The sequence below is a fragment of the Pristiophorus japonicus genome, chromosome 4, assembly GCF_044704955.1.
Source record: "Pristiophorus japonicus isolate sPriJap1 chromosome 4, sPriJap1.hap1, whole genome shotgun sequence".
Taxonomy (NCBI): Eukaryota; Metazoa; Chordata; class Chondrichthyes; family Pristiophoridae; genus Pristiophorus; species Pristiophorus japonicus.
This window is the reverse complement of record NC_091980.1, coordinates 258,868,288-258,887,600: the sequence shown is the minus strand read 5'-3', so window position 1 is coordinate 258,887,600 and position 19,313 is coordinate 258,868,288. Positions and strand designations below refer to the sequence as shown.

The following is a 19,313-nucleotide window of genomic DNA, read 5'->3' as shown; positions in this document are numbered from 1 at the left end:
TACTCTTTTACCTTTCCATAATCAATGACAACAGGGCCAAATTCCTTTCTAGTTTCTGCATTGTCAAAAGTTCCTCTGGCCTTTCTGATTTGGACAAGCAGTGCTTGCCATTTGTTCAGATCATCTTCCAGACGGTTATAGATGTTTTCAGGTTGCATATCCCACAAACACTGGTACTGAAGCCAAACCTACCAAGAAAAAAGTAGCACACATAGTTCTTAATCTGTTCAATAAGTCTTCCTAAAACTCAATAGAAACAATCAGACTGTTTACCTTGACATATTTTTCAACTTCTCTGACAATTCCCATAACAGCTTGATGGGCTTCCTCTAAAGCAGTTGGTCCATCTGGCATTCTTGTAAGTGCATTTCTGTAGAACTTCTCCTCTTCAGACAGTTCATACTGAAAACCAACCTAATGGGGGAAAAAAAAAAAAAATCAACGTATTTTGGTCACTGTATTCAAAGGGAAACTTTCTACTTGTCCTACAGAATTTCAAATTATAGCTGTTAGCAGCTTCACTCCTATTTTCCAGAAAGTTAAAATGGAGTCTAAATTAAGTTTAAAAAACATTTTCCATATTCACTGACAAACCAACTGCAGTAATATTGAAGTAAACAGAAAAACTTTATATTCAACATGCCAACTAAAAATTTCAAAATGCACAATCTAATTGAAATATAACTCAACGTTTGCATGTTTTGTAAAATTGCAAAATAGAGATTGTTAACTAGTACTTTTCTCATTTGGTCTAAAGTCTGGGTAGCAATTTAACTGACATGGTACATAAATTTGTTCAGTTATTACTTCAATATTCTCCATGCAAAAACAAATGCATGGCCTTACTCTCTAAAAAATAAAACTAGAACTACATATCTTGCATATGAAATCCAATAAAGTTTTAGGGAAGACCATGTCATTAAAACTGATAAAAACACACCCCTCATTGATTTTTGCAAAGTTTAGCATTAAGCAACTATGGACACAATTTCTAATTATTACTGTTAATCAGTTCCTTACATAAACTATCAAAACATTACGAATGCAAGAAATCTGTAGGCATCACTGTTTTTCCTTACCTGATATCGCTGACTCTGTATCCGAGGAAGTGTTAGGATAATCATCTTCCAGCTAAACAGCTCTTGATACAACTTGTATCTGCAGTCTTCAATTGGTGGATGCAAATAAATTACTTGATTTGTGATGTGAAGCTCATGTACTATATTCTACAAGAAAGGAGAGAAGAGTTATCAAATACACCTGGAGGAAGTGCATGTTTGTAGTCAATCTGACCATTTATTCTGTTACATTAGAACAGGGTGGACAACATTCAAAATAGTAGAAATGTCAGTAAACACATTTAGTATTCCCATCCAAAAAAAGGGTCTCACTATCCAAATATAGAAACAGGATCATTGGTGTAGAAAATGACCTCTATAGTATGCTTTGCACCAACTTAGACAGTGTTTCAATGAGGGTGGTAATCTAAAGTGAATATTAATGCAACACGAAGACTATTTGGACCTTCTTTCCATAGTCCATTTACAATCTGTTGTGGACTCCACCTAATGAATGTAATCTCCTAGGGAGCTGGCTAATCACAAGTAAAACAGCCAGAGAATCATAGAATGATACAGCACAGGTGGTCATTCGGCCGATCATGCCTGTGCCGGCTCTTTGAAAGAGCTTCCAATTAATCCCAATCCTCTGTTCTTTCCCCATAGCCCAGGAAGCCCAGCAATTTTTTTCCATTTCAAGTATTTGTCCAATTCCATTTTGAAAATTATTATTGAATCTGCTTCCATCGCCCTTTCAGGCAGCACATTCCAGATCACAACTCTCGTCATTTTTCACCTCATGTCACCTCTGGTTCTTCTGCCAAATACCTTAAACTTGTGGTTACTGACCCTGGAAACAGTTTCTCCTTATTTACTTTATCAAAACCCTTCCAGATTTTGAACACCTATCAAATCTCCCCATTACTTTCTCTGTTCAAAAGGAGAACAACCCTAGTTTCTCTAGTCTCTCCATGTAACTGAAGTCTTTCATCCCTGGTACTATTCTAGGAAATATCCTCTGTACCCTCTCTAAGGTCTTGACATCTTACTGAAAATGTAGTGCCCAGATTTGGTCACAATCCTGCTGGGGCCCAATCAGTGTTTTATAAAGGTTTAGCATAACTTCCTTGCTTTTGTACTCTATGCCCCTCTTTAAAAAGCCAAGACCTTTTTAAACAGCCTTCTCAACTGGTTTTGTAATTTAAAAAACGTAATCTAATGCTGCTGGGAATCTCATCCACATATCCACTAGTGAGGAGACAGGAGTGAAAGTATTTCCAGTCTCACTGAAACCAGTTCAAACTCATGCCTTACCTAAAAGTAGAAAAGTCTTACCCTGATCTTTGGCTCGCCTCCCGGTTTATGGCTGGTTTGTGGAGCATCTGTATCCATATCAACATCAGCCTGGTCATCAGCATGTCCAAACAAAACCAGGGTCCATGCTTTCAACCCAGCTTGTAAACGAACTCCCAAGATCCTTTCAATCTACAAGAACAGTTCCGTTAGTGAATTCTCATTCAAAAGAATCTTTCTCGACCTTTTCAAAAAAGTTCTATATACATCCTCTAGTACCATTTCTGGTTATGGCAGCTCTTACCTCAATATCCAGCTTGTTGACCCAGATTGGCAAGTTGGAATAGGAATGGAGGTTCAAGTCATCAACTGCTTTCTGAACACGGTTCAGGATTTCAGAAAATACTTTGTGATCATATACGCAGGTTTCCAATGAACGAACTTCGAGGTCTATCTTCTCTTCAATAATTAGAAGATCATCCACCTGAAACATTTATACACAACCTACATCACTGTATCCATTTAATTGAATTTCTGCAGCAGCCTTTTCACTTTTTAAGATAGAATTAACTGATATACAATATTAAAGTTCTGAATAGTCCGGATCTTTGTCAGTCTTCAGATACAAATTCTTTGCTGAAATACAGTTTGCAAAAATATTAAACATTTAAATTAGGAAATACTGAAAAAGTGATTAGCTGTATTTAACAATACACAGAACTATCCTAGTGCACACTTAATTACAGTTGTACACAGAGCAACTGAAATTAAAATAGACAAACCTTTTCCTGGAAGCTGAAAACACTTTCTGCCAAGCGCTGTACATAAGGATCTAATTTGTAAGATTCCCAGACCAAGGCGATTCCTTCACCTATCAGTCCCTGCACCTCTCTCTTCAGGCCAGCAACCAACAGAGATATTGAAATTCGCTCTTCTACCTTCTCACATGTTCTTTCATAGGTACGAACACTTTCAATCAGTGAGATAGCAAATGGATAGAGCTGGTTAGCTTGGTGAGCTTTGTTGACAATTGCAAGTGGAACACGGAACCCAAGCCATTTAAGATTGCGAACTTCTTTGGAAAGTGTAATAATCTCAGGCAGAAAGTTCACTTTCAACTTCAGAACATTTCCACTACGACCACGAGCACGTGTGCTTTCTATAGTGAAGATTCGACCAGACACGCCAAGGTTGCGCTGCTGGACCTTTCTTGCCCAGTCGTCAAAAATCTCTTGTGTGTTAAGCTTCATACGAAAACTATCACCATCTTGTTTGAGTTTCTGTCCTTCCACATGATTCTCCCAACCCTTACCAAGAACATCTTCTACACGTTTCATGTAGGCTGTGAGCTGTCGGTCAATCTGTTTTGCCCAAATAATAGACCCAGAAACAGGAGGCAAGTCACGGACATGACTCATCTTACAAGCTTGGCTCTGTGGGTACTGCACTTTGAACTTATCATGCAAGGCTTCAATATCATCCTTCACACGTTGGATGAGCTGTGTTTGATATTCACGAATAGCACCTCGAATGTGAGGACGAACAAAGAGAGCATTAAATCTAGAAAATATTCTAAACATTTCATTGGCATTTTTTGCGGTGCCAAGCTGATCTCTAAGACGGGCTGTAATACGTGTTTCAACTCTGTCAATTCGCTCATCATAGCGCTTCAGTGCTGCTTCCCAAGCTTCAGTTCCTTCTTTGGAAACATCCAAACCATCAACCTCCTTGACATTTTCATAAGCAAGGTTCACCTCTTCAATAGCATTTGCATCAGCTGCGTCAAATAGAACTTCTGCTACTTTCATGTCCTGGGGTTCAGACCCTTCACCCTGGGACTGCTGGGCAACTGCAGTCACCTTTAAAATTTGAAAAGGGGAAAAAAAAGGATACAATTGTATTTCTAGATTGGTTATGAAATTAGCTGCAATAATTACTCAGTGAGATAACCACATATACTGGTGTGACAAAGAAATATTTAAAAAAATGTTTTAATATTTTTAAGTGTGTCGAATAGGGAAAAGTGTTACTTTATATAGATGGTATAGGATCTTAGAAATTAACACTGAAGGAAGCCACTTTGGTCCATCGTGTCTGCGCCAGCCAACAAAGAGCTATCCAGCCTAATCCCACTTTCCAGCTCTTGGTTCGTAGCCCTGTAGGTTACAGCACTTCGAGTGCACATCCAAGTACCTTTTAAATGTGGTGTGGGTTTCTGCCTCTACCACCCTTTCAAGCAGTGAGTTCCAGACCCCCACAACCCACTGGGTGAAGACATTTCCCCTCAAAACCTCCTATCAATTACTTTAAATCTATGCCCCCTTGTTCTTGACCCCTCTGCTAAAGGAAATAGGTCAATCCTATCCACTCTATCTGGGCCCCTCAATTTTATACACCTTAATAAGGTCTCCCCTCAGCCTCCACTGTTCCAAAGAAAACAAACCCAGCATATCCAATCATTCCTCATAACTAAAATTCTCCAGTCTAGGCAACATCCTCGTAAATCTTCTCTGTACCCTCTAGTGCAATCACATATTTTCTGTAATGTGGTGACTGGAACTGCACACAGTACTATAGCTGTAGCCTAACTAGTGTTTATACAGTTCAAGCATAACCTTGATGCTCTTTTGCTGCTTTTAAATTATGCAAGACCAATTGCTAGGTAATGTCATCAGCTCCCAGTACAGGTGAAAACCCAAAATAAACTTTGCTAGATTTGGGAGCATTTGGCATTACTTTACAGTTTGGCAGAACTGTGGATGGGGACCCTGAGATTTGGCAAAATTGGGAGCTGAATGTAGTGTTTGATTTATTGGTGATTACTGGCGTCTCAGCCGTGAGGAGCAATGGGGAAATGGATACCCTAGATTTTATTGCATTAGTTTGTAACTTCCTAAGTTCTCTGCAAATGTTAAACTTGAATGCCATTTTTTTCTGCCCTTGACCTTCCTCAAAATGTGCTGTGCTTGAGTTGTAACAAGCATGTAACCAGAACAGTGCTTCCCCCCCCCCACCCCACTTTTTACACACAGCCAGCCTCTCTAAGTGTCCAAGGGAAAGCAAGTTGTGAAGAGGACACACAGAATCTACAAAGACAGGCTAAGTGAGTGGGCAAAAAATTTGGCAGATGGAGTATAATGTGGGAAATGTGAGATTATCCACTTTGGTAGGAAAAATAAAAAAGCAAATTATTTAAATGGGGAGAGATTACAAAATGCTGAGGTACTGAGGGATCTGGGGGTCCTTGTGCATGAAACACAAAAAGTTAGCAAGTACAGCAAGTAATTAGGAAGGCAAATGGAATGTTAGCCTTTATTGCAACTGTACAGGGCATTGGTGAGACTACACCTGGAGTACTGTGTACAGTTTTGGTCTCCTTATTTAAGGAGGGATATACTTGCATTGGAGGCAGTTCAGAGAAGGTTCACGAGTGATTCCAGAGATGAAGGGGTTGTCTTATGAAGAAACATTGAGCAGGTTGGACCTATACTCATTGGAGTTAGAATGAGAGATGATCTTATTGAAACATACAAGATTATGAGGGGGCTTGACAGGGTAGATGCAGAGAGGAAGTTTCCCCTAGTGGGGCAATCTAAAACTAGGGGGCATAGTTTCAGAATAAGGGATCACCAATTTAAAATGGAGATGAGGAGAAATTTCTTTTCTCAGAGGGTCATGAATCTGTGGAGAGTTGTGGAGACTGAGTCACTGAATATATTTATTTAAAGGTGGATACACAGATTTTGAATGATAATGGTGTCAAGGGCTATGGGGAGCAGGCAGGTAAGTGGAGTTGAGGCCAAGATCAGATCAGCCATGATCTTATTGAATGGCGGAGCAGGCCTGAGGGGCCAAATGGCCTACTCCTATTTCTATTTATGTTCTTATATGCCCAAGCCCAATTTTGGATACAGCCTCATGCACAGACAAAACAGCATACAAGTAAAATAATAGTTAATACTCTGGAAAGAAAGAGTTAAACTTCCACGAATTATGTTTAAATAACCAAGATAAATGTGTAAGCACTGAATAAACAAGGAAACTACTTATGAACTTTGGCTTAAGTGTATTTAGCGACTTAGTCAGAACGTATGGATGCACTGATGAGTCTCCGCATCAGATTTCAAAACAATCTTAGTGGCTTAAGTAATTTATAATTGCTAAAATAGGAATTACATTTTCAGTTGCTGCATTGTGAAGTTATTCTAGTTAATACAGCCTGTACACTGCACCATACAACCCCTAGCTTCTGCTAGTTAAAGCTCCTATGCATCAAAAATTACCTGAGGTCGAAGAACTCTGACAATAACAGCTCTCAGTTGTTCATGCTGCCGCCTGAATTTTCTCATCTGGTCAAGACGAGCCTGCAGCCTACGATGAGCGGGATTGATACGCCATACCATCTTAAGATTCTCTTCCCGCTTTCGTTTAACTATATCTCTAAGCAAAACCTGAAGCTTCTCATACTCATCATCCCATGTCTGGAAGACTTCAAAACATGCCACCATCACCTGAAAAACAAAGGCTCCATATAAAATTCAATATTAATATAATAAATTATTTTCACTAAGGTAACATTTGTGAGCTTAAAGAAAATGCCATACAGGTTGGCAAAGTATTAAAAAAAAAATCACAAAACGTAATATAAATCTCAAGTTACCTTTTCAAATTCTTCATAAGCAACATGCATCAATTTTCGTGTTCCCAAGACTTTAAGCAACTGGGAGCTCAGGTCTCTTGAAATTGCTTCCACTAGCCTCAATGCTCGCTGAATAGGATATTTTGTGTTTCTGATTTTTCGCAAGTGAGTGAAGATTGCAACTAGAGCTTGTCTGATTTTATCCAGTTCAGTTGCAGACAGCAAATCATTTAGCGGGAAATCCTTCATCAGGGGATTATAGTCATTTACTGTTTCCAATGCCTGTTTAAGTCCTATTATTTTAGAAAAACATTTAATACTATGCAATTAAAAATGGTCAAACATCTTAAATTAATTAAATTTATATACATACGTCTTTAAAATAAAGTATGAGACTTAATGACTTGCGACCCGATCTTCACATTTTTCAATATTGAAAGAATTATTGAAAAGTTTTTAGACCTTAATCATCAAATATGAATATTTTCAAAATGCTCACCTGCACAAAGCATTAAAATTAGTTGACAAACATCTAAAATGACACGTTTATTTTCTACAACATTAATCTTCATTGATGGGTATTTTTTCTACTTCTGGAATTACTATGTAACCTGCTGTTTGCTATACCAATAATCAATCGGAGCAGAAGCAATTAGGCTCCTACTTAAGTAAATTTTTCTTAATACAAAAAGGGTATTACTGATCAAAAACCATACGTTGTAGATGTGGAGTCATTTCTACTGTCTTTAAATCCAATTCTAAGACAAATGATCCAAATATAGCCAGTTATAGATTTGTTTCAGGCAGACAGAACACAGAAGATGACTTTGTAAGAACTTTCATAGAAATGCATTTAATAACAGTATTTCATCATCATTACGGTTTAAGGGCAGGGGAAATTAAGTTATACAAATAAAACCCCTTGTGGACATCAAAGCTACTGTACAGCCCTTTCAGGGGTATCCTTTAAATGGTTTTCATATGAAAGTGTATAAAATTACTTACCAGTGTCAGTGTCAAAGCTCACAGTGGCATGAAAACGTTTGCCATGTTTGAGAATTTCTAAAGTCAGGAGCACTTCCCCACTTTCTCGTTTCTCTTGAATGCGATAGAGAGCTCTCTCCAGATTCAACCAGAAGCTGATTTCTTGTAGAGCAGTCCCTGAAGCAGGATCACGGTCAAGCTTGGTTACCTACAAATAAGATTGACAGTTTAGTATCGGTACGGGCTAGCTTTAGCTTTAGATTTTAAAAATTCCTTTGATTTTAAAAATTCCTTTGATGTTGTGTGTGGAACTGAGCTATTAACAGGATGGTCTCAAGCTGCAACTGGCCTCAGAGCCCCTGAACAAAGCAGAAAGGGAATAAAGATTGCCACTCTAGTTCCTGATTATTAGTCCTGCAACAAACAGAGCATGTGTTTGGACACAGTATGAAGAGCAGAAGCTGGCTCAACAGTGAAACCTGAACCAACCCCCCATTTGAAGATGGAGAATAGCCATTTGAACAAGGTACGCATACAAGCAATTGTCCTTTGGGACATTTACACATAATCTTCCATATTTTCCAGTTTCTACTCTTGCAATGCTCCTTGAAAGCTCTTCTTGGCTGGAAATTTTCAGCTGAGAACTGAAATCAATGACAAATTTGTTCATGGTCGTCACATTAAATGTTTGTAAACAGAAATATGAATGAGTCTCAAGAAGGATGAAGTAAAAACTGACTACACAATTGTCTAGACTTAATTTTTTTTATTTAAACGTTTTTCCTCTCCTGAAGCAGTTATCATCTTGCTATGGTATAATTCCACAGAGAACAGCCATTGGGTTATACAAGAGGTTACACACTCGAAGACAGAATTGCATACATACTTTCTATGGCACATATAGCTACATACATTGAGCTCCTCAGACTTGTGTGGTTACTAGTTGGCAAGGTCAGAAAACTTCCCTGGGGGCTAGGTAACATAGAAGGCGATGACTGATCTTGCTGGGGCTGCTTTGGCAATATTGGAAACAAGGAGTTCAACAGTGATCTGTCAAATGGCGATGCCACTCATGCCTTTGGTGGCCTCAGCATCTCCAACCAGAAGAGTTGGAGGCAGGGGTTGGACCAGAAAAGGTTTGGTGGAACATGCCATTATAGCCACAGTTCTATCAGCACTCACTGTTTGTGGAAAGTGTTGCACCATGAATACACTGGAAGATGTTGAGGTGGGAGTTTCTGTAGTTGGCAACATAAAGCAAGAGGTCATCTCCATTCTACTCCCCTAGCCTGTACCCCTAGACAAGGGTTAATTTATACACCTTTGACATCTCTTTCCAATGGAAGCATATTGTGATCAATTGACTGCTTGGTTTCTCAAATAATACATCACAAGAACATGGTAAGTGACAGTGTGGGGAAAAAAGGCAGAAGCACACTGTCTTTTTTCTGGCCCAGGAGGAAAGACAGGAAAACGGAAGAATGGGTCGAGACAGGAAAAAGGGTGACATCAAAGGTTGAAGATTCCTGAATCACAACACTAAAAGAACATGTTGATAAGTCTTGCTGATTTGAAAGAGGGAATATAGGAGAAGACAAAAATTGAGGGCTGGTGTGTATGGGCCTTTTAAAAAAAACATTTTGCCCATCAAGGCATGGTGGAAGAGATTGGAAAATAAAAATCTGGGCACTAGAGGGCAGCGAGTTCATGCATTACCGCAGCCTAGAATCAAATCCAAACAAGACTGATTAAATTAAGGCCTTCTCTGCTAATTACAAATGTTTGATGTGAAGCGACTCTGGGCAGCTTCAATTCAGTTGCTGGTGGGTGAGTGTACAACACAAAATTGCCTATATAACTTCCAATCTTGCTGGGGGGGGGGGGGGAAAAGAGAAGATGGGAACAAAACATGGCTGGTGTGGGAATCGGTTTAATAAGGGGGCCCTTTTCTGAGACAGGTAGAGAAAGCTTTGTTTTGCATCTGTGCTATAACTCGACATGGAAATTAGTGATCCTGACAAGAAGTAGGGAAAATAAAGTGTTCCAATCCCCAGCACTACCAATCCCCTAACTGAGTGATGAGCACTGACACTCACTCCAAAATTTAAATACGACTATGGAGAGAAGTTTACCACCATCCCGAGGGTTGATTTAATATTTTGAGATGAGCATTTTTTCATTAGATGATTATTGCAAAATAAACTGTAATATGTTAATTCTCTCAGTATCATAAATAACATTCAAATATGGTTGTTAAAAGCGTTGTTACTTTTTAGGGCTTCACCTGTTCAACATCAAGGACTACTCCCCAAAATGAACCTTTGCTCTTAACCTTTTATGCACAATATGTAGTAATACACTACTGCCCAGGGTTGAACAGAAACCCATTACTGTAATTAACTTACTGAAATCAACATGCACTCTGGTGTTCTCCTAGCCTTTGAACAGAAGAACATCAGACACTGTCTCTTAGCTGTGTCTGGTGTTATTACAGAACCTATAACTACACGACAAAAATAAAAAAGGCACGACAATACTTCTCCAAACACGAATACTAAATCTGGATTACTATCTGTTACATGAAACTATATGAGTTTTGCTTACAGTTGACATATTTATCTGCAAAATGACTGCAATGCCATGGTACAGAAAGCCAAAGAGTTGCAACAGACTACCCAACATTAATAGTGTGCAGAAAGTCAAATTTCACTTTGAAGTTTTTTATCCACTTGCTTCAGCTTCAATATCCAACACTACCATAAGAAAATACTGCAAAACAGTTGCACATTTAATTATGATCTAGTTTTTAATTTTCTCAATTGTAAAGTACCAAAAATAGCAGGATTTGATTAACTCTTACTTTCTGGATTTCTCTAATCCAACGGTTCACACCAGACTGCAGTTGGTTGAGGAAGGTTGGATCCTCCACTTTATCACCAAAGTCAGTGACTTTGGGTTTCTCCCCACGCTCATAGCACTGCTTGGCTAAATTGGTTATGACTGGATGGATTGGTAGGCTAATCTCTGGGATCTCAATGTTCTGCTGCAGATGTAGAAGACCCATTTCCAGCTCTGCAATCTTCTTCTCGACAGATGGTGCCATTTTATCACCATCCCTGGTAAAGCAGAGACAATAAATTATTTGATGGAAACAAAACATTGAAAACAAAATACTTTAAGCATACATTCTCGTCCCTTTGAGATGTTGCTACAATGAAACAGAGGATACTGAGTGCCTACTGAAGATGTCCCATGGCTTTTCCCTTCAGGGCTTGGTCTCGGGCTTTATGAAACCAAAGTTGAAACCTTGCTATTACTCAAAGATCAGCTGTACTGATTTAATTGAGTTTGATCATAATTTTTGAAGTTTTCTTCAAGAGGCAGAAAGGAAACTTAGTTACATCCCCAGGTTTCATTATTATACAATTAGATATAGGGCATAGAAAGTCAACGTCCATAGAAGCAAAATATTTAAACCACTTAGGAGGAGCAAATGACACCACTGAACCCAATAAAGTGGCAATGGAACAAGCGGCAACATGGAGTATACCACCCTAAAATCAGCAAAGGACTCTCTTTTGAACTTTCCAATGAGAGCAGTCCTGTAGAAGCCTGAGTAGGGATGGTGAGAAGATGAGACGACATGGTAAGAGAACGATGAATATCAGACAGCAATCTCAACTGTTTTTTTGTGGGGGGGGGGGGGGGGGAAAGGGGGGCAAAGAGTAAGCAGCAGAGGACATCAAATTGAGAGAAAGGTTCAAGCAGCTTATAAAGGTCATCTATATGTCATATTTTGATTACTCTTGGTTAATCATTCCTTTTTAATATTGTGGAGGTGTTGGGCAATATAATTTAATTTTCAGTTTTGCTAACAGCATCTGATGCCAGGCATTTGGATGCTCCTCATAGTCAACATGCAATAACTTTCAAATTGAAGGATTAAAGATTGTGATCATACTGCAAATCAATCATAGATTAAGTTAACACATCTGTAACATTCTGGACTTAACATCTACATACAAATGTAGAAGTAATATACTGGGACATAAACAAGTACCTGTCAGCCTTGCCAGACTCTCTAATGTACGACTTGAAGAATGGAGCCACTGCATTGCTGATAATTGAATGCAATGTTTCATATGGAGAATCTTCACTTAGTGTTAAAACACGCAGCTGAGATGAAATTGGTTTATCTGCATCAATAACTGGAGTACGTTTGATGAAGGCCAAACTAGAAACAGAAACATTTTGGAACTGAATCTTAAATGACTAGATTATGTACAAAGAAACTTATTCAAGCTCAAATAAATAAATACACACAAGAGGTTTGTTTTCCCAAAAGCAGATTAATCTCATCAGTATACAGGTAGGGCACAAATACTAATGTAACTTCATAATTAATTCTAACACAAGAGCTACTTGTAAGCAGTACACTTGGGATCGGAGACCAGTACTTTGGCAAATGCTATTGAATATACACTCAAAATGATACATTACATTTTGTTCAAACCCAATAGGTTTGTGACATTAAAGACTGTTGTTTAAATATTAATAATGCATATGCAAATTAAAAAAGATCCAATATTTAGAACTATTTAAATAAATAATTGAGCTTAGCCGTAATTTTCGCCAAAGACCAAACTGTACAAATGCTCATAAATTCAAAACTAAGTACCTGTTAGACTTAAGTCCATAATGAATATCAGTGTTAATGTTGTAAGCAATGTGCTCCTTCTCCTCTTCCCCTTCATCTCCAACATCCTCTGTTAAAGTAAACAATAGTTCAAATACATAAAACTGATGACATCTATCAGTAAGTAACCTTTAGCGTTGTCGTTGCCAATTTAAGTTTATCTAAGGGTTAAGTCATGGCAGGAGAGCTCGGACACGTGTTATGCTCTTCCTGTACTATGTGGGAAGTCAGGGACGCCGGGACGACTACGTGTGCGGGAAGTGCATCCGCCTGCAGCTCCTCACAGACCGCATTGCGGCCCTGGAGCTGCGGGTGGATGAACTCTGGAGCATCCACGATGCTGAGAATGACGTGAATAGCACGTTTAGCGAGTTGGTCTTACCGCAGGTAAACGGTACACAGCCAGATAGTAAATGGGGGACCAACAGGAAGAGCAGTGCAAGGAAGGTAGTGCATGGGTCCCCTGCAGTCATCCCTCTGCAAAACAGATACACCGCTTTGGGTACTGTTGAGGGGGATGACTCATCAGGGGAGAGCAGCAGCAGCCAAGTTCATGGCACCGTAGGTGGCTCTGCTGCACAAGAGGGCAGGAAAAAGAATGGGAGAGCTATAGTGATCGGGGATTCGATTGTAAGGGGAATAGATAGGCGTTTCTGTGGCCGCAACCGAAACTCCAGAATGGTATGTTACCTCCCTGGTGCAAGGGTCAAGGATGTCTCGGAGCGGGTGCAGGACACTCCAACGATATAGGTAAAAAACAGAATGAGGTTTTACAAGACGAATTTAGGGAGCTAGGAGCTAAATTAAAAAGTAGGACTTCAAAAGTAGTAATCTCAGGATTGCTACCAGTGCCACATACTAGTTAGAGTAGGAATCGCAGGATAGCTCAGATGAATACGTGACTTGAGCAGAGGTGCATAAGGGAGGGATTCAAATTCCTGGGACATTGGAACTGGTTCTGGGGGAGGTGGGACCAGTACAAACCGGACAGTCTGCACCTGGGCAGGACCGGAACCAATGTCCTAGGGGGAGTGTTTGCTAGTGCTTTTGGGGAGGAGTTAAAATAACATGGCAAGGGGATGGGAACCTATGCAGGGAGACAGAGGGAAATAAAATGGAGGCAGAAGCAAAAGATAAGAAAGGAGAATAGTAAAAGTGGAGGGCAGGGAAACCCAAGGCAAAAAACAAAAAGGGCCACATTACAGCAAAATTCTAAAGGGGCAAAGTGTGTTAAAAAGACAAGCCTGAAGGCTCTGTGCCTCAATGCGAGGAGTATTCAGAATAAGGTGGACGAATTAACTGCGCAGACAGCAGTTAATGGATATGATGTAATTGGCATCATGGGAGACATGGCTCCAGGGTGACCAAGGCTGGGAACTCAACATCCAGGGGTATTCAACATTTAGGAAGGATAGGCAGAGAGGAAAAGAAGGCAGGGTGGCATTGCTGGTTAAAGAGGAAATTAATGCAATAGTAAGGAGGGATATTAGCCTGGATGATGTGGAATCTGTATGGGTGGAGCTGCGGAATACCAAAGGGCAGAAAACGTTAGTGGGAGTTGTGTACAGATCACCAAACAGTAGTAGTGAGGTTGGGGACAGCATCAAACAAGAAATAAGGGATGTGTGCAATAAAGGTACAGCAGTTATTATGGCCGACTTTAATCTACATATTGATTGGGCTAACCAAACTGGTAGCAATGCGGTGGAGGAGGATTTCCTGGAGTGTATTAGGAATGGTTTTCTTGACCAATATGTCGAGAAACCAACTAGAGAGCTGGCCATCCTCGACTGGGTGATGTGTAATGAGAACGGACTAATTAGCAATCTTGTTGAGAGGCCCCTTGGGGAAGAGTGACCATAATATGTTAGAACTCTTTATTAAAATGGAGAGTGATAGTTAATTCGGAAACTAGGATCTTGAACTTAAGGAAAGATAACTTCGATGGTACGAGGCGTGAATTGGCTACAATAGACTGGCAAAAGATACTTAAATAGTTGACGATGGACAAACATTTAAGGATCACATGGATGAACTTCAACAATTGTACATCCCTGTCTGGAGTAAAAATAAAACAGTGAAGGTGGCTCAACCGTGGCAAACAAAGGAAATCAAGGATAGTGTTAAAAGCAAGGAAGAGGCATAGAAATTGGCTAGAAAAAGCAACAAACCTGAGGACTGGGAGAAATTTAGAATTCAACAGAGGAGGACGAAGGGTTTAATTAAGAAGGGGAAAATAGAGTACGAGAGAAAGCTTGCAGGGAACGTAAAAATTGATTGCAAAAGCTTCTATAAATATGTGAAGAGAAAGAGATTAGTGAAGACAAACATAGATCCCTTGCAGTCGGATTCAGGTGAATTTATAAATGGGGAACAAAGAAATGGCAGACCAATTGAACAAATACTTCGGTTCTGTCTTCGAGGGAAGACACAAATAACCTTCCGAATGTACTAGGTGGCAGTGGGTCTAGTGACAAGGAGGAACTGAAGGATATCCTTATTAGGAGGGGAATTGTTTTAGGGGAATTGATGGGATTGAAGGCCGATAAATCCCTGGTGCCTGATGGGCCACTTCCTTAAGTACTCTGGGATGCAGACTTAGAAATAGTGGATGCATTGGTGATCATTTTCCAACAGTCTATCGACTCTGGAGCAGTTTCTATGGACTGGAGGGTAGCTAATGTAACACCACTTTTTTTTAAAAAAGGAGAGAAAACGAGGAATTATAGACCGGTTAGCCTGACATCATTAGTAGGGAAAATGTTGGAATCAAATCATTAAGGATGAAATAGCAGCACATTTGGAAAGCAGTGACAGGATCGGTCCAAGTCAGCATGGATTTATGAAAGGGAAATCATGCTCGACGAATCTTCTAGAATTTTTTGAGGATGTAACTAGCAGAGTGGACAAGGGAGAACCAGTGGATGTGGTGCATTGGGACTTTCAAAAGGCTTTTGACAAGGTCCCGCACAAGAGATTGATGTGCAAAATCAAAGCGCATGGTATTGGGGGTAATGTACTGACGTGGCTAGAGAACTGGTTGGCAGGCAGGAAGCAGAGAGTCGGGATAAACGGGTCCTTTTCAAAATGGCAGGCAGTGACTAGTGGAGTGCCGCAGGGCTCAGTGCTGGGACCCAGCTCTTTACAATAGACATTAACAATTTATATGAAGGAATTGAGTGTAATATCTCCAAGTTTGCAGATGACACTAAACAGGGTGGCGCTGTGAGGAGGACACGAAGAGGCTGCAGGGTGACTTGGACAGGTTAGGTGAGTGGGCAAATGCATGGCAGATGCAGTATAATGTGGATAAATGTGAGATTATACATTTTGGGGGCAAAAACACAAAGGCAGATTATCTGAATGGCGGAAGATTAGGAAAAGGGGAGGTGCAACGAGACCTGGGTGTCATGGTTCATCAGTCATTGAAAGTTGGCATGCAGGTACAGCAGACGGTGAAGGTGGCAAATGGTATGTTGGCCTTCATAGCTAGGGGATTTGAGTATAGGAGCAGGGAGGTCTTGCTGCAGTCGTACAGGGCCTTGGTGAGGCCTCACCTGGAATATTGTGTTCAGTTTTGGTCTCCTAATCTGAGGAAGGACATTCTTGCTATTGAGGGAGTGCAGTAAAGGTTCACCAGACTGATTCCAGGGATGGCTGGGCTGTCATATGAGGAGAGACTGGATCAACTGGGCCTTTATTCACTGGAGTTTAGAAGGATGAGAGGGGATCTCATAGAAACGTATAAGATTCTGACGGGACTGAACAGGTTAGATGCGGGAAGAATGTTCCCGATGTTGGGGAAGTCCAGAACAAGGGGACATAATCTTAGGATAAGGGGTAGGCCATTTAAGACTGAGATGAGGAGAAACTTCTTCACTCGGAGTTGTTAACCTGCGGAATTCCCTGCCGCAGAGAGTTGTTGATGCCAGTCAGTTCATTGGATATATTCAAGAGAGAGTTCGATATGGCCCCTATAGCTAAGGGGATCAAGGGGTATGGAGAGAAAGCAGGAAAGGGGCACTGAGGGAGTGATCAGCCATGATCTTATTGAATAGCGGTGCAGGCTCGAAGGGCCGAATGGCCTACTCCTGCACCTATTTTCTGTTTCTATGGGGTAAACAATCAAGCAATTTATTTAAAAACAAAACAATTTTCTGGTAAAATTTCAGTGTTATTTAATTACTTCAGGTATTTTTTCCAAATGGTACAAGAGCCGTAAGCACATATTTCATGGCAACTATGTCATACGCAGATGCCAAGGACAGGCTGGGTGCTTGTTATGCAGAGACAAAAGATCACCCACAGCTGCGTTCACATTCCTCCTGGTGGCCAGCTAAAGATCTGCACTGACAACGCCCCAATAGGACGTCACTTCAATCAAGAAACAAACATGACTACTACAAAGGGAAAATGAGTGGGCAAAATAAAATTCCAGAACTAGTGATGTTTAAAGATTCTGAAGAGTGTTTTAACAAGAAACATCGATATTCTATGACAAGAGGTTACTTCAACCTTTGACTAGCAAACATAGCGCTTCGTTCTACAAGCATTCAAAAAACTGCAACGAAATGACAGCTGAAGCAGTTTCCCTCTTCTCCCAAAAAAACTAAAATCTACATTAACCCTTCAAATGTCACATCCTTAATTTTAAGTTCCTCACGGTACAAGTCTAAATAAAGCATATTTCGATGAAAAATAAAAAGGTGCTCCATTACCTGCATGTGCAATCACGGAAAATTTTACTGCTCATCTATGGATTGTATATTCATATTTTAAAAGCCAGTTGAAGACAAAGATAAGATCCAGTTCAAGAACACTGCATTGCAAAAAAAAATGCAGACCTAAACGCTGTTGTGGTATGGTAAAGATATATAATCTGATGCACTACAAATGTTTACACAAAATAATTACAAAGTATTGGACTGTTCAGCTACCAAATAACTCACTTCAGGAGTGGAAGCAAGTCCTCCTCGATTCCGAGGGACTGCCTATGATGGATGGACACCAAGTAACTGAAATTCAACATTATCTTCTGAACTATGTTAATCTGTAAATACAGCCAGACAACACTACCACATCAAAACAATGTAATATTTCTACCAAATGCACTGCCCCAACTTCAAATCTGGTCTCCACTTCTGCAGTTTTCCAGAACAAGTCCAAACTGTGATCTTGCTCTGATATTTTAACATTTGTTTGAATAAACTAGATCAGTTATTACGGTAGGATAATGTATTTATCGAACAAGCCTGTACACAATGGGGAGGGGAGGTAACAATTGCATAGTTCGAAAGCTATCATCGACAACTCCGATTAATACTAAGCTGACCAATATGTCTATTAGAAGTGTAGAAAATGGTGTGGATATTATATTCAATCTCGCGAATTGTGGTGGAGAAACACAAGTACATCTGACTCAGCTCAGAAGTAATTGGTGGAGACAAGCGCTTATGCGTCAATTTAGAATAAATTTCAACCCCCCAGAAAAAACACGGCTGCGTCCGCAAAAGACAAGCTTCCTGCTAATCAATTATATTTTAATAGCATTAAATACCAAGTTTAAACAAAAATTTAATCCAATGTCGCTCAAGTTATAATTTAAACATGGGGGTGGGGGAGAAGAAGAGATATGCATTGCTCAAATCAAAAAACAGGTTTTCTTTTTGTCTCGATTAAGAGCCGTTTTCCATAGCTTTGAACTGCAGGAGAGGAATGAGGGGGAATGAGGGACATCAGCCCAGAGGGAGACCTTGGCAGTTGTGACAAGAAGCGCTCCCTCCTCCCTCCAGCAACAGCCTTTTGTCTGCTGCGGACCTTTATCCACTCAAACTCCCGGCCAGCCGTGTTCATTTTGTTTTAGATTTTGCCCGTAATTCCTCAAAGGACCCTTCACACAACAGCTTGGAAGGGATCCTTTCCCTTCCTCGGCCCCGGCTTTCTCCCCGGGCCGCTGTGCAGCTGTCAGTTGGGCGCGGCCGGCCCGGCGGGGGGAGAATCGCGGTCCATTCACGTTACATTGACCAAACCTTTCAGAGTGGTCCGCTCGACCAGCACCGTGTGCATCTGGGGGTCGGAAAGGAATTTTTTCATCTGCTCCACCGCGCTCTTCTCCTCGAAAGCCGTCTCCAGCGCGGCCGGCGCGTCGCCGCCATCTTCCAGCAGCAGCGGCACCAGCTTGCGGATGTGTTTCTGCAGCAGCGACACGTCGGCCACATTCTGCACGGTCACTTCCATGCCGGTCGTGCCGTCTTCGCCGCCGCCGCCACCACCACCACCACCACCTTCGGACATGGTGAACGCCGGCTGTCGCACTGCGAAGTGCCCGAGTACCAGAGAGCACTCAAGCTCCAGACCCGCACCCACCCAGTGACTAAGACCAGTCTGCCACCTCACGTGACACTGCGGGGATGAGGTAATGCGGCAACGCACTGACCGCCGGGAGTTGTAGTCAGTGTCGCCCAGACAACAATGTTCAGTCGCCGCTGCCATGACAGAGAAAACTACACCTCCCAGCGTGCACGGTCACATCCGCAACCCATTGCCAGGTTGCTGTTGGCTGGGTTTGCAGTTTTGTTCCCTCACCGTCTCTTTGTTTTTACCTTTTCTAAACATGCATCGTAAATTTTGCATGATTTATTAA

General features: G+C 40.8%; 1 protein-coding gene across 2 annotated transcripts in view; it reads right to left on the bottom strand.

The window, feature by feature from the left end:
• Positions 1-19,060, bottom strand: part of dync1h1 (dynein, cytoplasmic 1, heavy chain 1) — a 104,077-nt gene extending 85,017 nt beyond the window's left edge. For both annotated transcript variants that reach the window (XM_070879383.1, XM_070879384.1), the window contains exons 1-13: positions 18,700-19,060; positions 12,653-12,740; positions 12,035-12,208; positions 10,835-11,090; positions 7,996-8,182; positions 7,012-7,283; positions 6,635-6,862; positions 3,134-4,210; positions 2,656-2,835; positions 2,394-2,543; positions 1,080-1,226; positions 274-414; positions 12-188 (exon numbers count right to left, since the gene is read on the bottom strand). In XM_070879383.1, the coding sequence (XP_070735484.1) occupies positions 12-188; positions 274-414; positions 1,080-1,226; positions 2,394-2,543; positions 2,656-2,835; positions 3,134-4,210; positions 6,635-6,862; positions 7,012-7,283; positions 7,996-8,182; positions 10,835-11,090; positions 12,035-12,208; positions 12,653-12,740; positions 18,700-18,964 (3,342 nt within the window). In that variant the 5' untranslated portion in view covers positions 18,965-19,060. The remainder of the gene's footprint in view (positions 1-11; positions 189-273; positions 415-1,079; positions 1,227-2,393; positions 2,544-2,655; positions 2,836-3,133; positions 4,211-6,634; positions 6,863-7,011; positions 7,284-7,995; positions 8,183-10,834; positions 11,091-12,034; positions 12,209-12,652; positions 12,741-18,699) is intronic.
• Positions 19,061-19,313: the final 253 nt, after the last annotated feature.